Source organism: Perca fluviatilis, chromosome 1 (assembly GCF_010015445.1).
Source record: "Perca fluviatilis chromosome 1, GENO_Pfluv_1.0, whole genome shotgun sequence".
Taxonomy (NCBI): Eukaryota; Metazoa; Chordata; class Actinopteri; order Perciformes; family Percidae; genus Perca; species Perca fluviatilis.
In genome coordinates this window covers 33329299-33347130 of record NC_053112.1, presented here as the reverse complement: position 1 = coordinate 33347130, position 17832 = coordinate 33329299, and the positions used below count along the sequence as shown (strand labels likewise).

The 17832-nt window shown below is 38.9% G+C and overlaps 1 protein-coding gene across 8 annotated transcripts in view; it reads left to right on the top strand.

The window, feature by feature from the left end:
* prom1b (prominin 1 b) overlaps positions 1 to 17832 on the top strand; it is a 30383-nt gene that overhangs the window by 2622 nt on the left and 9929 nt on the right. For 5 of the 8 annotated variants that reach the window (XM_039807433.1, XM_039807423.1, XM_039807450.1 and 2 more), the window contains exons 2-16: positions 9030 to 9091; positions 9347 to 9373; positions 9456 to 9661; positions 12325 to 12445; positions 12538 to 12601; positions 13632 to 13721; positions 14137 to 14160; positions 14445 to 14662; positions 14789 to 14863; positions 15021 to 15084; positions 15371 to 15379; positions 15535 to 15694; positions 16322 to 16474; positions 17403 to 17526; positions 17696 to 17799. In XM_039807433.1, coding sequence (XP_039663367.1) covers positions 9030 to 9091; positions 9347 to 9373; positions 9456 to 9661; positions 12325 to 12445; positions 12538 to 12601; positions 13632 to 13721; positions 14137 to 14160; positions 14445 to 14662; positions 14789 to 14863; positions 15021 to 15084; positions 15371 to 15379; positions 15535 to 15694; positions 16322 to 16474; positions 17403 to 17526; positions 17696 to 17799 — 1501 coding nt within the window. The remainder of the gene's footprint in view (positions 1 to 9029; positions 9092 to 9346; positions 9374 to 9455; positions 9662 to 12324; positions 12446 to 12537; positions 12602 to 13631; positions 13722 to 14136; positions 14161 to 14444; positions 14663 to 14788; positions 14864 to 15020; positions 15085 to 15370; positions 15380 to 15534; positions 15695 to 16321; positions 16475 to 17402; positions 17527 to 17695; positions 17800 to 17832) is intronic. The other 3 variants (XM_039807475.1, XM_039807484.1, XM_039807440.1) reach the window with 2 other exon arrangements.

The window sequence follows — 17832 nt, the reverse complement described above, 5'->3', positions numbered from 1 at the left end:
AAAACTTAAAAGGTATTGTTGTGATTATTAGTAGTAGTATTTGGGCATGTTACTCGAACAGCTTGAAGATGTTTGTTAAGACAGATAAAACAGTTTTAAACAAAGCCTGATAGTATTTACAGAATGTCATCATGCTGTATAGTACAGCCTTTGGCACAAATAAGAGACTGAATTAATATACTCTGAATAAAGTATTTGGTTGCAAATCAAAATAGCTTTTTACCACTGTAAACAAATTACAAAGTACCCCAAACATGTATCCAGGGTCACATTGTTTTCTTTCTCTTCCCTGTATACGGAGCATACCTTTTTATGAGAATTACACGTAGTAGACAAATGTACTTTCTTTTCCAGCCTTATGAGATAACACAAGCTGTTTACTCATGTTAGTGTGCTTACACTAAGTTGCCTGTAGAACAGTACTGGTCGTAATAGTTATTAACTCACTGCTATGACTTGGTGTATAGTGTAGTCTTTTAGAAAAATATTTATATTAGTCTTACTAGGATTTGTTAACATTTTAAATGTAATATACTGTCTGTATATGAATTATGGACAATAGTAATTTGGGTTTGGTTCACATAGTTTTACATCCTGTGAAGGTTAGGTTGAAAAAATACAACCATAGAATTAACCTAAGTCCTGTAGCATTAGAAAAACAGCACAATACAACATAGCATCAACCTCCATGGGAAACAGGTTTCGGACATATTGTAGGTAAGAACTGAAGGTAATGTAATACACTGCTACAACTGTTCTAAAACGTTGTTCTGTCTAATATAGAGAGGTCTTTACTCAAATAAACACAATTTATATGACCACACCTACATAGTTTTCTCTCTGACTTCCCTAAATCTTGCTAAACAATTCTAGTTATTTGTAGCAGGCAAACTTACTACATTAAACTTTACAAAAAAGCTACAAAAGGGCTACTGAACATGAAGTTGGAGCATTGCAGCATAAACACAATGTACTGATTAGGGATCGACCAATATGGATTTTTTAGTGTCGATACCGATTCTGTTTTTCATCAGCCTTAGCCGATGACCGATACGGCTGCCGATTTTCTTGAGCCGATATTTGGAGCCGATACTGCTTTTGCTCCCTCAATTTACATCATAAAAATGTAAACCCTGCCACACTGGATTTGTTTTCAGAATCTGCTCTGCCATTTCTTTAAAAATAATAAACAAAAACACAGATCAGTGTCACTTCTGCAATCATCTTACATTCATATCACCCAAATTAGGTGTGCAATGCGCATCATATGGATGGGTGCCGCGTCTCCAGCAACACAGAGCTGCCTGTGGACGCCTGTCTGTAAATAATGCCGGGAAAAAAACTATCGGCGAACGCAGCAGCCGCGTATCGGCCGTTGCCGATACACGTAAAAACGCAAATATCGGCCCGATATATCGGCCGGCCGATAAAATCGGTCTATCACTAGTACTGATCAAAGAAATATTACCATTACTGTGGTTTCACTGACAAGGGTTGTTTCTCTGCAAATGGTTCTCCACTGAAACTGAAAAAAAAATCTGTTTATGTGCTATACATTAAGGCATGGATACCCGACCCGAGGCCAACGGGTCCCGACGGTACCCAACGAGCCGGGCCAGGTTCGGACAGATATTTAGAAATTATGGTCGGGGTCGGGTCGGGCTCGGTTACATCAGCGCGATAAGGCAACAGCTTATTAACGTGCGCTTGTTGCCCCGTGTGCGCTGATGCGCTCATCTGTTGACATTTCCGAATGCCTTCCTACAGTTGCTTAACAAAAGTGGGCTTTCCACACAAACAAACGTAGCCTACATGTGTCATTAGTATGAGGAAAAAAATGAGATTTTAACTGTGTCGGGCTCGGGTCGGGCTCGGACACAAATTTCTTAATACCTGTTGGGCTCGGGCCGGGTTTGGTCACGGCTCTGTCGGACGCGGGCCGGCCTTGGACAGAAAAATTCGGCCCGATCCGGACTCTATTCGGCCCGATCCGGACTCTACATATACAGTATACTTCAGTATAATACGCGGATATTTTCCTTGGTGGTACAGTATATCTTATGTTGATACTAGTCTTTCATTGAATTCTGTCGCCCCATCAAATGTTTTCTTGCTGCTGCCCATGGTTGAGGTAATATGGGCCTGAGTTAGGTTCTAAGTAGCTGTTGCAGAGGTGACTGAGTTGGGGTCAGGGCTGAGGTTGACCTGAGGTTAAGATAGAGAAACGCAAATCAGTGTTAGGTATACTGAGGAAATGTAGTTGATTGATCAGTCTTGTCGAATCAATTGGATTGTCTAAGGTTGAACAGTCTCACAACAAGTATGTGGCAAAATCTCCACAAATCCCTGTTATATTAATATTATATAATGTAGTTATTGTTTCAGGTTTCCAGTAGAGCAGCTTGTATCTGAGTGTGAATTACTGCTAAAGGGGTCATCACTGGTTCATGACCGGCTCTGGCTTTTCCTTCTCCTGATTCGCTCATCCCTCTTTTTCAAATCTGTGTGACAGTTGTTTTTATGATGAAGAAGCATTTTAGACTCTTTCACTGTGTGAAGAGGCAGTGTCTTATCCCTCTGATATAGACACAGGGTAGATTAGAGGATTAGCATCCACAGGGCTAATGCTAACACTGCACAGCTACCTCTGCTACAGATGGCATTGACACACACACACACACACACACACACACACACACACACACACACACACACACACACACACACACACACACGCACACACGTACTCACACAAATGTGCACACATACACACAGCTACTGAAAGTGGGTCATAGTCCCGGTATTTGTCTGTTTGCCTTAATTACTGTGATTGGTTGAAAACAGGTTGTTTATCAAGAAGCACATATCTTAAATCCGATCACACTCAAATTAGTTATCTGCTAAGGATATTTAAGACAAGGGAGGAAGTACTCTCTCCAAAAAATCCAGTGTATCATGTATTGATGCTTTAGAGCTGCCCAAACAAACCAGAGGAAGAGCACTGAGCTTATGTGTAGCACTGCACATCTGCATCTACATGCAGCTACCTTTCATCTTCCATGCACTTTATATAACTATTTGCAAACACAGAGCTTTCAATGTGTTTTTCTTGATAGTAGACTGGACAGCATGTACTTTGGGTATCTCCCAATGCAATCAAAGCAACGCACAGTATTGTATCGAGCGTTTGCATGGAACTCAGTTCCAGCTCAGATTGCTAAAGCACACATAAAGCAAGCTTTAAAAAACAAGTGAAGCAACACCTAATAGCTCTAGGCCAGTACATTTTGTACTTTTTTTATTTCATATTTTATGATTTATGTATAGGAGTAGGTTTTAAGATTTTATGTTCTATGTATATTCAGTGCTTCTGAATTTAGTGTATATTAATATGAATAAGAATATGTATATGGTAGTAATATGTTTGCGAGACAAATATTGTTAGTTACTTTCTTGATTTTAATATCATTTGGTTGTTTTGTCTTCAAACGTCTAATCTGTTGTAGTCATGTTTTTATGTTTGGTTTGGACCCCAGGAAGAGTGATGATGTTCTGCATCAGCTAATGGGGTTCCTAAATAAATATATCCTAATCCTGTTGAGCTGAAACAAGAGACACACCGATTAACTGATCATTGATGGGCAACAATTTTGAAGCTCAATTAATTGTTTAAGTAATTTCTTTTAGCAAAAATAAGAAATATTCGCTGCTTCCTGCCTCTCACATAGGCCTATTTGCTGATATTCTTAGACTTATGATACAGTAGTAAACTATATATATGTATGTATGTATGTATGTGTTAGTTAGTTTACTACTGTCGGTAGGCTACCTGACCGCGTAAACTCAGGTCCTCTCTGAAAGTTGACAGAGAGCGGAGCTCTGACACACACTCGCACACACGCAAAGGTGCAGACGATGCAAACTACGTCGGCTCTGCAGTTTTGTTGAAGTCACGGCAATGCCGATAAAGTGGTTGCAAGTGTGGTTACAGTTTTTAAGAACTTCATGCAGACAGCGTTTGCTGCGATATGATATTAATGGCGAGCCGAAAGCGGTCGCGGTGCTGTTGACGTTACACTTCCTGTGAGACATCAGCAGGCACAGTGGTTTCTATGCCCTGGTGACTGACTGACAGGCTGAGGTTTGAAGGCAAGGCAACTTTATTTCTACAGCACCTTTCAGCAACAAGGCAATTCAAAGTGCTTTACATGAAACATTAAAGAGCAGTTAGAAACGGTAATGATGAAAATAAAACTAGAAGAAAGAATAATATACAAATACAAGTTACAGTGAGTAAGAAATGAATAATTATTCAATTTAATGTGTTGTAGGATTTTTATTTTTGTTTAATTTCTTTAGTGTGTAACATATTCTAATAACATAATGTTCTAAGTACATAGGATAAATAGGTTTGGAATTATTTTTACAACTGAAATAATTGTTTTGTAATTACAGAGGGAAAGTACCGAAAACAGAATTTCAGGTATCGGTACCGATATTGGTTCAGATGCGAAAGGTATCCAATCCTAAGGGTAATAGACTAAACAATGCATGTTTACTTTTAAGTTGAATTCATTGTAATTGTAGACTAGAGCTGGTATATTTTTTTTATATTTTGTGTACTGTCATGACAGCAATGGTGCCTTCTATGTTGCATCTTCAAAAGTGACACTGAATTTGAAACAGCACATTGTAATTTCTGCATCTATTATCAAAGTATTTATTAGTAATACAGTGGAAATTAGTAGAAATGTGAATATTTGGTTAGCATGTTGATTTACGGTGTGCCCCTAAATTTTCTGGTTGCGCCCCTAAAGTTTTCAGTTGGGGGCCACTGTGCTCCTAGTGAAAAAAGTTAGTCTGGAGCCCTGTAATAAATATATATATTTCGGTTTTCACTGTTTTCTGATAATTTAAAGACCAACAATCACTCAATTACCAGTAATCAAGGAAATGATGGGCAGATTAATCGATAATGAAAATAATTGTTGCAGTCAGTCTCTTTATCTGAACATGAAATATGATTTCTTGTATTGAAGCCCCTTATGAAGTTTCTAGTGCAAACAGGGAAAAATACAACGTAATCCTCTTAGTTGTTTTACTCCTGCTCACAGTGGGCTGTGTTCCTTTATTTAGCTCCTAGTGCCCTGAAAATACATATACTGTACTCATAGCCTTGTGTAATACCAAAGCATAGAAGTAAGTTCTTTGGTAATACTGTGTAAAACCATACCATACAGTTAGTAGTATTTAAAGTGCTACATATTTTACATTTTAGAGCTACAATCTCATTTCGTCACCCCCTTAGTGTTAAACTTGTTTCAAAACCATTTCAATCAAGACAATGTCCGTTCATACGCTGTTTCGTGTTAACTATTAAGTAGTGGAGACATGTTTCTGGGACAAATATTGTTTGTATATAATTTTTTGGGGCTTTTCTCTCTCTTTTCTTGTCACATAGGGGATAGTTCTACCTCTGCAGGTCTCAAAAATCCCTCAAACAAAACACTTTTACAATCTCAGATGTGAAAATTACACTCTGGTTAAACTGCTCACAGATCATACTGTAAACATGTGCAACCTGTTATGAGGGGTCACAAGTAGACATTGCTTCATTTTAAGGGGTGATGATGACCCAAAGAGCGCCACTGACAGCCACTGCTTGGCACTTTTCTCTACCAGTAGCTTCGCCATGGTCACCTTATTCCCATGACTGTCTTCTATTTTTTTTTTAAATCATTGAATGTAATCTGAAATGTACATTTCTCCAGTAGGTTAACTGGAATTTAACGTGCTTCCTCCAAAAAAAGAGTTCAAAGTGTTAAAGTCAGCTCCACTGTCCAGGGAGCAGAGACTGACCAACATGGTTTGTGAGCTATTGTCATCACTTCTACTTAATACTTGCTTTCTCTTAAAAAAATATAAAAGCTTGAATAATTTCAAATGCAACGTTTTTCTGTAGTTGCGCCATAAAAGCAAACAAGTTGGCTAATACATTTCTGAAATTAAATATGGCGGGGATGGGCGGGGGATGCTGTCAAGCTAATGCAAAATGCCTTCTGTGTTTTGTGTGTGTGGTGCTGAGACGGTTATTTTACTTTAAATCAGGGCTTTAATGTAAAAAGTAGAGCTGATTGTCAGGTGGCATAAGGCTTGGTCCACACCTTCCAGTAATCTCTCAAAGCAGGTCAGCGTAGGGGATTGTGCGAGTCTATATTTACACTCTACAGTAAGAGGGTTGTAGGTTTGGCCTTATATATCACAACAGCTAACTAGCAGCAGTGTTTGATGGTTTGCTGTTGACATTTTCAGCGTTAGGGTGTCCTGAATGAACCTGTGTGTGTTTGTTCTGTTGTGGATCCAATGTTTGCGTCACCTTGTTTAACTTAATTAAGTAAAACACCAATAGATCCAACTGGGGTCTTTTTTAAAGGCCTTTTTATTATGAAAAGGTGAAGAGACACACACATAGAATATTCATTAGCGACAATATTACTGTAGTAAAAAAGGTTGGTTTATCAAAGGTAGCCCTTCGCAACAGTCACTGAAAACATGAAAATACCACAAAACATATGCGTGTGTTGGTACGAAATCAGTTCCTCATCCTGACTATTGCAGCAGGAAAGTTAGTTCAAATTGGGCGATGGTCTGTTTATCCTTTTAGGTCTAACTCTGATGGTCATTTATCCCTCCCGTCTTCCTTTCGTTTACAGTAGCTACCTCTTATATTGGGTCACTGAACTAAGCTGTCGAAGCTTAACTGCCCTCGTGGCTTATGCTAACTAAGTACCTGAGCAACAACAGGTGGCATCTACATGACTCAGATGTGCTCATATGCTGCATTTGCAGAGTTAAAAGAGGGAGATGTCTCCACCCCAAATGACAGTCAGGTTTCCTGCAGGTGAACCCGTTTTATAAACAGTTCTGAGAAAAGTAAGACAGCCACCTCCCAGCAGGAGATGAGGATGGTGTTGAGAGGATTATCCATAGGCTCTCAAAAGACATCCAAAATCTCAGCTCCTTTTACTCACCAGAAAGGCTTATTCACAGACATTTTTACTTTTAAAGCACAGACTTAAAACCTCACATGAGTTAGAGAAAGTTGCTTTGCAGCCAATCATTCAACAAAAGAAAACGCATAAAATTCTCATTAAACACTCCCTGTTTGGTACACTGTGTATTAGGGCTGGGCGATATGGCGAAAATCTTTCCCAATATAGGTCCTTTCATATCTCAATAATGATATAAAATAATAAAGTTCCCCCAAGATTTTGATTTTTATATATATATATATATATATATACAGTACAGGCCAAAAGTTTGGACACACCTTCTCGTTCAATGCATTTCCTTTATTTTCATGACTATTTACATTGTAGATTCTCACTGAAGGCATCAAAACTATGAATGAACACATATGGAATTATGTACTTAACAAAAAAGTGTGAAATATTTTATATTTTAGATTCTTCAAAGTAGCCACCCTTTGCTTTTTTTGATAACTCTGCAAACCCTTGGTGTTCTCTCAATGAGCTTCATGAGGTAGTCACCTGAAATGGTTTTCACTTCACAGGTGTGCTTTGTCAGTATATATATTTGTGTATATATATATGTGTGTATATATATATATATATATATATATATGTATATGTGTATATATATGTATATATGTGTATATGTGTGTATATAAATGTGTGTATATATATATATATATATATATGTATATATATATATATATATATGTATATATATATATATATATGTATGTGTGTGTGTATATGTATATGTGTGTATGTATGTATGTTTACCATTTTATGCCAATATCCTGATACTACATTAAGCCATCGTTTTATAGCCATCATTTTATATATTCATTCACTTTATTTATTTTCATTTCCATCTCTAGAATACAGTCCCAAAAACAGCGATGTTTTTGTCATGAAAAGTCATGTGAAAAAGTTAGGACACCGATGCTAAAGTTGACTAAAAAGAGGAATAACTGGCCTTTAAAAATAAAAATCTGCCTGCCTCTATGGGAATTTAACATAGGGGTGTACTTACTTATGCCCCCTGTATTTTAAGGAAGAACATTTATTTATTTACGATACATTATTCATTCACAAAGATAATTGGTGTCCTTAAAGGTTGTATTTTTCCTAATTTTTTAAATTAAGGCATTAAGATCAATTTCCAAAAGATGATTTTTTTTATTCCTCTTTTTAGCCAAATTTAGCATGGGTGTCCTAATTTTTTCACATGACTTCACTGTTCATATAAATGCAAAATGCATATAAATAGCAACGTTATGCTTTTTATATACTCATATTGGCACGAGGTGGTGATACTGTATGCATTTTAATCTGGGCTCATTATACATTAAATTTTTTTAAAAGAGCCCCCAAAACTTTGTAAATGCCCCAATTTTTTAGACAGTGGGGTTAAAAGTCCCCCCCCCCCAAATACATTTGACTGTGTGTGTGTGTGTGTGTGTGTGTGTGTGTGTGTGTGTGTGTGTGTGTGTGTGTGTGTGTGTGTGTGTGTGTGTGTGTGTGTGTGTGTGTGTGTGTGTGTGTGAGAGAGTGTGTGTGTGTGAGTGAAAGAATCTGTGTTTACGTGCTGAGTAACAGTCTGGGTGAGTCACAATCCAGGTAGGCTTAGTGTTGGCTGACCTATATAAACACACAGACAGCTGGACTGAACTACAGAAACTACATGGTTCAAATAGCTTCCACAAAAACACACAGCTGTTAGATATATGAGGAAATACATTCGCAATACTGTCCTCGGAAATTAAAATATGAATCCTCATAATCTGTTGTCTGCTCATGAACAGATAAATGGATTTTTCACCCCAGCGTAGCTTGTCAAATGTTATACCGGAAGTGTATGTGATTGTCTGCGAAATTGGCAGATGAGTCACGTACAAACCGTATACTAACTGTAAAACAGTGTTGGGATTAAAATTCTGTTGGGACTATTTCTGCGATTGAGCAACTTGTGTACTTACCTATCTGTTCTATTTTCTTCAGATATGATTGTTAAAGTCATTCAACAAAACATGGGAGGAATCAAAATAGAAGAATGGAGAAAGGTACGTTTGATTTACGTGATAATTGATTGTAACTTGTTTGCAGTAATTTTAACTTTAAAATAATTTTCCTATCTTGACACTTGATTTACAACCCTCTTTAAAAATTGATATTCTGCTGCCTCCTAATCTCTTGGCTGACACACTGACCTTGTTCTGTTTGTCTTTCTTTCCTCTTGCTACGGCGTTGTGTCTGTGTGTGTGCACATGTGCCTGTTTTTCTGCATGCGTCTGTGTGCACGTGCTATGGGGTCATAGCCAGATAATGTGGTCCTGTTACTACAGGTAAACTCATAACATAATGTTTACATACAAAAATGACTACGTGAGAGGGAATGCCGATTGTATGAATCCTCTCCTCCTGCAGTGGATCTACTACGAGGTCGGATTCCTCACATGTGCGACCATCGGTATCACGTTCGTGGTCCTCATCCCCATCATAGGGATGTGTTTCTGTGTGTGTCGATGCTGTGAGAACTGCGGCGGGGAGATGCACCAGAGACAGAGAAAGAACGCCGACTGTCAGAGAGGTTTCTACACTGCCTCGCTCGTCGCCACCTCCATCTTCATCACGTGAGTCGTTGCATCTTCTTTCCAGTCTTCATCGGCATGTTATTTATCGTCACTAGGAGGATTACTTTGTTCTTTTCATGAGATAAATGAAGGTATTATTAGCGTGACTCTTTTCACCCTGTGTGCATACTTGATTACTGCATTCTAATGAGTTGTTGATTTTGGAAATACCGTGCTGAATACTGGAAAAAAGTATTTAAATATATACTGTACCTCGACATGTATATATTTCCCAATATACAACAGAAAGGGAAGCATGTCTTCTTAAACTTAAAGTTGCAGATCCAAAAGCAACCTGTACAAACATGTTTTCTATATTTGAATCGACCCTAACATGCTAAAATTGATTATTACTTAGCACCCCGAGGCTTTGAGGTTAATATGTCAACTATGAACCACAACATCCCCAGTTGGTGTCTGGCCAGAGACCTGTGTTGCATCTCTCTCTCATTTTCCTGCCATCACTGTATTAAAGGCAAAGAACACTGAAACTGACTAAAAAGTCACTACAATGAGCTTCATAAAAATAACAGAAACTTCTGATTACTCAGTGATACTAGATCAATAGTAAGCATAATTTGATTGTAAAATGATTTTGTTGCGCAACAAATTATGCAAAAGTCAAGGGGTGTGCAAACCATTTTGTTGCACTTTTTGCATGTTTATGTGTGTTTCCATGTGGGTTGTTAAAGGTCCCATGACATGGTGCTCTTTGGATGCTTTTATATAGACCTTAGTGGTCCACTAATACTGTATCTGAAGTCTCTTTCCCGAAATTCAGCCTTGGTGCAGAGTTACAGCCACTAAAGCCGGGCAAAGCAGAGAAAGGGGAGGTAACCTTGCTCCTTATGACCTCATAAAGAGCAAGATTCCAGATTGGCCCATCTGAGCTTTCATTTTCTCAAAGGCAGAGCAGGATACCCAGGGCTCGGTTTACACCTATCGCCATTTCTAGCCACTGCAGGACCATAGGCAGGCTGGGGGAACGCATATTAATGTTAAATGTTTCATGCCATGGGACCTTTAAAAGAGTTTTCAAAGTGATGCAGCCGAATCAGATATGCATTTTTAATTCACACATTCTTCTTCCTTGTCAAAACCTGGTACGTTACCCATAATGCAACGTGACCGCTAATAGTTTTGGGTGTTTCAGGTGTGTTATGCTAGTAGCGGATAATGTAGCCTCGAGCCGCAGAGATGAAGAGCGGGCTACAGAGGTCTGGTAACCTCCGCTCTTTCTAACTTCACCTCAATTTCTTTTTATTTAGTCTTCCGCCACAACTGAGGCAAGTTATCAGATTTCACAGAGCTCCCGTTGGAGCCACATATGGTGGCTCCATATGGAGTAGTACTCCACAAGACCTGTAAGCACACTTAGATGTGTAAAATCTTTGGAGTTTCCTTTTCACAACATCTGCTCACACACAGACTGGATCATACCTGCAGTGTAAAAGACAGGTGCACAGTCGGAGAAATACGATCCAAACTGTGCAGGACAGTTAGTTGTTACTGATATCACTTGGCTGCATGTGAGAGGCCTCTCTGTCTGAATGAGTGCTTTCACATCACAAACATGCATGCTCACGCGCACACGCACGCACACACACACACACACACACACACACACACACACATATACAGTGAGTACATAAAGCACTTTGTGGCCATATGGAGATGTGGCAATATTATCTGATCCGGTTTTGTTATTATGATTCTTTTATAATATCTTACACAGAAGATTCTTTCTTTTTCTCTTTCAAATGACATTCAGTCAAATCTTTGCTTTCTGCTCAAATTATATACCTTTTTAAAAAGGTATAAAAAATATGTAACTATTTGAGTATAAGTTCAGGAATAACACAAAATGCCACTGCAATAATTAACAAATACACAGCTGAAAGTTTGCATATCATCAGCTCAGCACCTTCGTAGACTTCATCACTGTCCATTGTTTTGTCACAGCATTTTCCATCCATCCTGCTTTCTTACTTCACTATAGTAAGTTGCTACAGTATATAACAACACTAAATATACATAATTTCTTGGACAAACTTGAGGTAAACCCGGGTTAAAGTCATTATCATCACTCGTTTTCTTTGTTAAATCTTTACCAATCATCAGGTAAATGCTTTACAAAGTCATTTTAAGCTGGCAGAGAAGGGAGATGAAGCAAGAAAGAGGCTCAAACATTGTGTACATTCATTGACTGTACATCATGTAGAACTGGCAACAATCTGGACAAAGTTTTTGTTTATCAGAAAGTCTTGTTGACACGTGTGGGATCAAAAACCTTGAATGTGAAGAAAACAGAGTTATATACTGTACATAAAGAGTGATATGTAGCTGATAATGAGATGAGACTTTGCAGGCCTGTCACTTGTCTCACATGTCTCTGTGATTTCTTAATGAGTGACTTTTGAAGCTCATGCTGCAGAAATGCATCTTAATGTAACCATGCTGCCCTCTGCTGGTGAATACTGCTGCTTTCTTTGCTTTACGTGTGTGTGTGTGTGTGTGTGTGTTTGTGTGTGTGTGTGTGTGTGTGTGTGTGTGTGTGTGTGTGTGTGTGTGTGTGTGTGTGTGTGTGTGTGTGTGTGTGTGTGTGTGTGTGTGTGTGTGTGTGTGTGTGTGTGTGTGTGTGTGTTTGTGTTTTCTTTTTTCAGTTTGGGAGTACTCATTGCCTATGCTGCGAACCATAATGTCACCACCCAGATTAAGAGCACTCGGCGGCTCATCAACACCAATATGAGAGACCTGAAGACATTTGCTAACAACACACCTGCGGTATGCCCTCACACACACATGTGCCATGTTAAAGACACATTACAAAAAAATCTAGTAAGTTGGTGAATGTATATGTGTGTTTTCTGTTGCAGCAAGTTCAATACCTGACAGCCCAGTACACCACAGCAAAGAACAAAGTCCTGTCAGACCTCGACAGTAAGTTGACCACAGACTGTTCACATAAAGTATTTGTTTAAAGTGATGGTTCGGTAATTTTAGCCTTTAGTTTTGACTGACCTCAAGCCAAACACACCCCAGCCTTTTTCACTGGGTTTAGAAAAAGTAGCGTAAAAAGCGTATAGTAAACTGAATAGCTTAAGCCAGGGGCTAATGGACCCATTTTTGACCCCACTAATAATGCCCGAAATGATACCAAACATCTACACTAGTACATATAAGTTATGTACTCATAAAACGATGGATTGGAAAGTTTGTAAGTACACCAGAAGTGTATGTAAATAACACTTGCCTGCTGGCTTCTGCTCTCTGCTGTTGTTGCTGCTCTAAGACGAGTGCTTAGGGCCGTCTACAAATTACAACACCGAAAAGAGATGCAACAAAAATATTTTTTTATTTAACTTTTTTTTTTAAGTAAGTGCTGTAGTATAACTAGCAGGAGACAAGTAATAATTGAGGTAAGTTTGGAGACATTACCTTATTTAATCATTAAATTAATAAATATTTTTGTTGTATCTCTTTTCGGTGTAGTAATTTGTAGACGGCCCTAAGCACTCGTCTAACTGCAGGTAGCAGCAGCAACAGAGAGCAGAAGAGAGCAGGCAAGTGTTCATAAACTTCTGGTCTACTTACAAACTTTCCAATCCATCGTTTTATGAGTACATAACCTATTTGTACTAGTGTAGACGTTTGGTATCATTTTGGGCATTATTAGTGGGGTCATTTACGAAACAAACGTGGGTCCATTAGCCTCTGCGCTAAGCTATTCTGCTGATAACGCTACTCTACGCTAACTCTCCCAATGTTAGACCCAGGTGAAAAAAGCTTCTGGGTGGGGGGGGTGTTTGGCTCGAGGTCATGGTGCAAAGGACCCTAGGGTGAAATTACTCCGAACCATCACTTTAATGTCTCTCACGTTGTTTGCCTGTAGCTCGCTGTGTTTACCTACAGTAGTAATATGCAGTACAACTAGTGTTGTCATAAAACCGTCTGATGTGTTTCCCGACAGACATTGGACCTCTGCTGGGTGGGAGGATCCACAGTCAGCTGGAGAAAGAGGTGGTTCCCTCGCTGGACACTGCGCTGCGTATGGCAGGAGGTAACACACACACTCTGTATTAGCCTTTAATACGACCTGCTGTTCAGTTCAAACAGTTGAGACGTAGTACATTTATCACAATGCAGTGCTAAGTAAACAGTATCTCCTCAATTCAAGGATAAGCTTCATCAGCCATTAACAATTTTTTTTTAAATGTAAAATGCTGTTCATGTTTTGTATGTTACGTAAGATGCTCGCAAAACCTCAAAACTTGAACTGAACTGAAATTGTTGTATCTAATCATTATTTTTGTGAATTGTTGCCACACTTATACTGATTTCTTATTACACTCAGTATGCTCTCTTGTGGTTTTATTACTGCAGAATCCCATTGTGCCTTTTTAAGGGAATATTCTCACCATTTTTTAACTTTCCTTTTTCCTCTTTGATTTCCTCACATTTCCTTTTATCTAAAGCAAAAGTTGAGAATGCCATCAAAGGTAATCCGAGCTGATCTGAAGCACTGTTGTACCCTGTTAAACGTCTTCTAATGTGGTTTTCCTTTGTGGATTGTTGATCTGTGGTCGGTGTATTCAGTGTTATTGTTATAATTTGCGTAGTTCTGTGGTGGTTGCGTGAATTGTGAATGTATATTAATATACATCGTATAAGGCTTTACCAATTTGACAATATAAAACAACACACTATTGTGGAATATTGTAGTAAAAGTAAAATGAAAATGCTAACTTTTTATTCCATTTTATTCTCCTTCTCTCTCCTGAAGCCATGCGGGAGACCAAAGAGGCCCTAGAGAACGTCAGCTCCTCCTTGGAGGTTCTTCAGGAGGGGACGGCGAAACTTCAGGCCAGTCTGTCAGGGGAGCGTGCCTCTCTGTCCAACACCTTATCAGACCCTGCTTGCACTAATGGAGCTGTGTCCCACACCTGCAACACCATCCGCTCCACGCTATCCCAGCTGGGAATCAACGCTGACTTCTCCGAGGTACCGAGAAACTAAACATTGTCTGACACATGAGATGACAATCAGAACCTGAAAATAATGGAAACTGGGATTTTAATTGACATATTTTAACTAATCTTCCCTGTTTTTTCTCTTTCTGTCTGTCAGCTGCCAGATGTCAGTCATGCTTTGGCCAATATCAATACTGTCCTGAAAACAGACCTCAGCAACATTGTACAAAAGGTTAGTCTCTGTCTCCAGCTCCTCATCATCCTACTGGTTATGTTGTCACTTTTCTTTTTCACCCATCATATTCTTACGAAACAAATCCTGGTTCAAAAATGTTCTTCTCTAAAATCTTTTTCTAAATCCTCTTTTCTCTCTTACTTTCCGCCACCAGGGTTACTCATCCTTTAATGATACGCCAAAACTGGTTCATGAACAAACTAAAAACATTGTCTCAGGTACACAAGTGTGTGTGTGTGTGTGTGTGTGTGTGTGTGTGTGTGTGTGTGTGTGTGTGTGTGTGTGTGTGTGTGTGTGTGTGTGTGTGTGTGTGTGTGTGTGTGTGTGTGTGTGTGTGTGTGTGTGTGTGTGCTACTATATGCATGTGTATTTAGTTTGCCTAACAAATAGCTGTTTTCCCTTCTTTACAAATTATATGAGATTAAGTCTGACTGTAGTCTTTCACTTTTATATTTTTCCTTCTCTCACCTTCACCCTGCGTACTTGTGAACGATGAAACCACAGCTCTACCTCGTAAGTCCTTGTTTGTCTCTTTTCACTTTCTGTTAGAACCCCCTTTCTCTATGTTGTCACCTCTGAGTTCACAAGCCTTCTAATTGATATAGAAAAAACACCACATATTCATGTTGCGTTCTGATTTCTTGTTTGTCTTTATTGTTTGTGTGTAGGAGTAAAAGGTATGCTGGATAAGGTTGGCACAGAGATCAACAGCTTCTCCAAGATGTTCCCAGTGGAAGCGTCTCTGGTCAATTTCACTAATTTCCTCAACCAAGGACAGAAAAACATTGAGTCCTATTACCCACAGGTTGACCAATTGGATTTCTACAGGTTTGTGCATATGTGTTCGTTTGTGTACATTTATTTATCAGGTCGTGGGAACAAAAATCTGTCACAATAGGTGGGACAAACTTCCCATCTGAAGGGACAAGAATTTGGCCTTCACAAGGTTAACTCTTTATTTTAGGGTTAAGACTTGATTTAGGTTTAAAGTGTCTATGATCAATATTTTAATAATATTTTAAATATATTTATCACCCGAATCTACAGCTCCCTTCGGCTTTATGGAGCTTTATAGCAAGTGTTAGCTCATTGCTGTTTGGCCCACTTTGGTTCAATCTTACCGCTTTTATAAAGTTGTTTTGGGCAGTAGCAGGCATCTGTTTTCAGCCAGTGAATATTGGACATTTACCGACCAGAAACACAACTCCAAATGAATGATAATGTTGCTTTGTGTATGTGTAAATAAGCAATCAGTTGCTAACAAGTACTAGAATGTTGTCTACAATGTACAATGATATGTCAATGTTGTGCTCCCAAGTTGTTTCCATTGCCCCCAACATTATTGCAGGTTTAATGTTAGAATTATGACAAGGTTATGGTTACATAGTATGGTCAATACAATACAGTGTCCTCACAAACAACAACTGTAAGTGTGTGTATGCGTTTCTGGCGCAGGTGGATCGGGTGTGTGGCAGCGCTCTGCATGGTCGTCCTGGTCCTAGCCTTCAACACTCTCGGACTGCTGTGCGGTGCCTGCGGCTACGACAAGCAAGCTACACCAACAACACGAGGCTGCCTATCAAACACCGGCGGCAACCTGCTAATGGCGTATGTTACCAAGACAACAGATTAACGCTCAAACTGAAAAGAGAGTAAAGCTGTGCCTGATATCACTCCCTCTTTTACTCATTTATTACTCTCTATATAATGGATGCTAAATAGCCACATTTAAATAAAGTGGCAGACAGTAAATATAGTCCACTATATAGTAAATAGGAAGTGCTTTTTCAGACACATCCTAGACCTTTTCAAAGCAGACATTTTGACTCATGATACAGGTGTAAATTATAACAATGATATCGGCTACAATCCAAGTGGACCAGTTCCAGGGTCCTGCTATTGTGCATACACTGCTATGCATTTCTGGTACACCTGAATGAAACAAAGCCATAACCAATGATTTTAGATACACCTGTGTTTTTCCTACTCTTACAAGTCAAAATGTCTGCTATGAGAAAGGTTTATTACTGTAGCATATGTACATAAAGATAGATAATGAGGGAATTATAAGACCGTTGGAGACGAGGCTTGAGCAGGAGTTTGTCAAATCCATAAAGTAACACAAGATAAAATATATCTTTTAGATTATAAAGACAATAAGGGCAAACAATTAAAGAGGTAACATTTGAATAGTTTGGTAAAACTTTATTTGAACTGTCAAGTTGACGCTCAGCTAATTTCAAGTGACAACAGGTAGATGTTTGTAGGGTTGAACATTTGTTTCATCTCATTGTACTAGAACGTTATTTATAGATTGTAATTAATGAAAATCATCTGAGATGTAGTAGAGACACGTTATAGTCTGTGTCAATGGACTAAATGGATAAAATCCATACCATAGTTTAGTTTCATACACACTTAGATGCATTGCCCTTGCTGAATAGTGCAGTTTGCCAGTAAAAAGTTGTTCTTAGCAGGTTCCTGCTGATGTCTCTGTGTGATTATGTTTCACACACTCTGTTTCTTGCTCTTTCAGTGGGGTGGGCTTCTCTTTTATCTTCGCGTGGGTGCTGATGGCCATCGTGACCACCTTGTTTGTTGTTGGTGGCAACGTTGAGAAGTTGATTTGTGAACCGCTGGCTAATCGACAGCTATTCAAGGTGCTGAAAACAAACTCTCCTCCTCCCTGAATCATCTTATTTTAACTCTGCTCTCTGCCTCCCTCTGTCTTTATCTTGGAGTTTTATCTGAGCGGGATCGTGTTACATAACGGACAACACTGTGGCTCTTTGCTGATGAAAATACCTGTGTATGTGTCTGTGTGTGTAGATCATAGATACACCATTCCTTGTTCATCCCGCCAAGAAGAACTTCCTTCCTGGGATGCTGTTTCAGAATCCGAACATTGACTTGACTTTGGGAAGCTTGTACAGGTAACATACCAACAACTAATATTGTACATATAG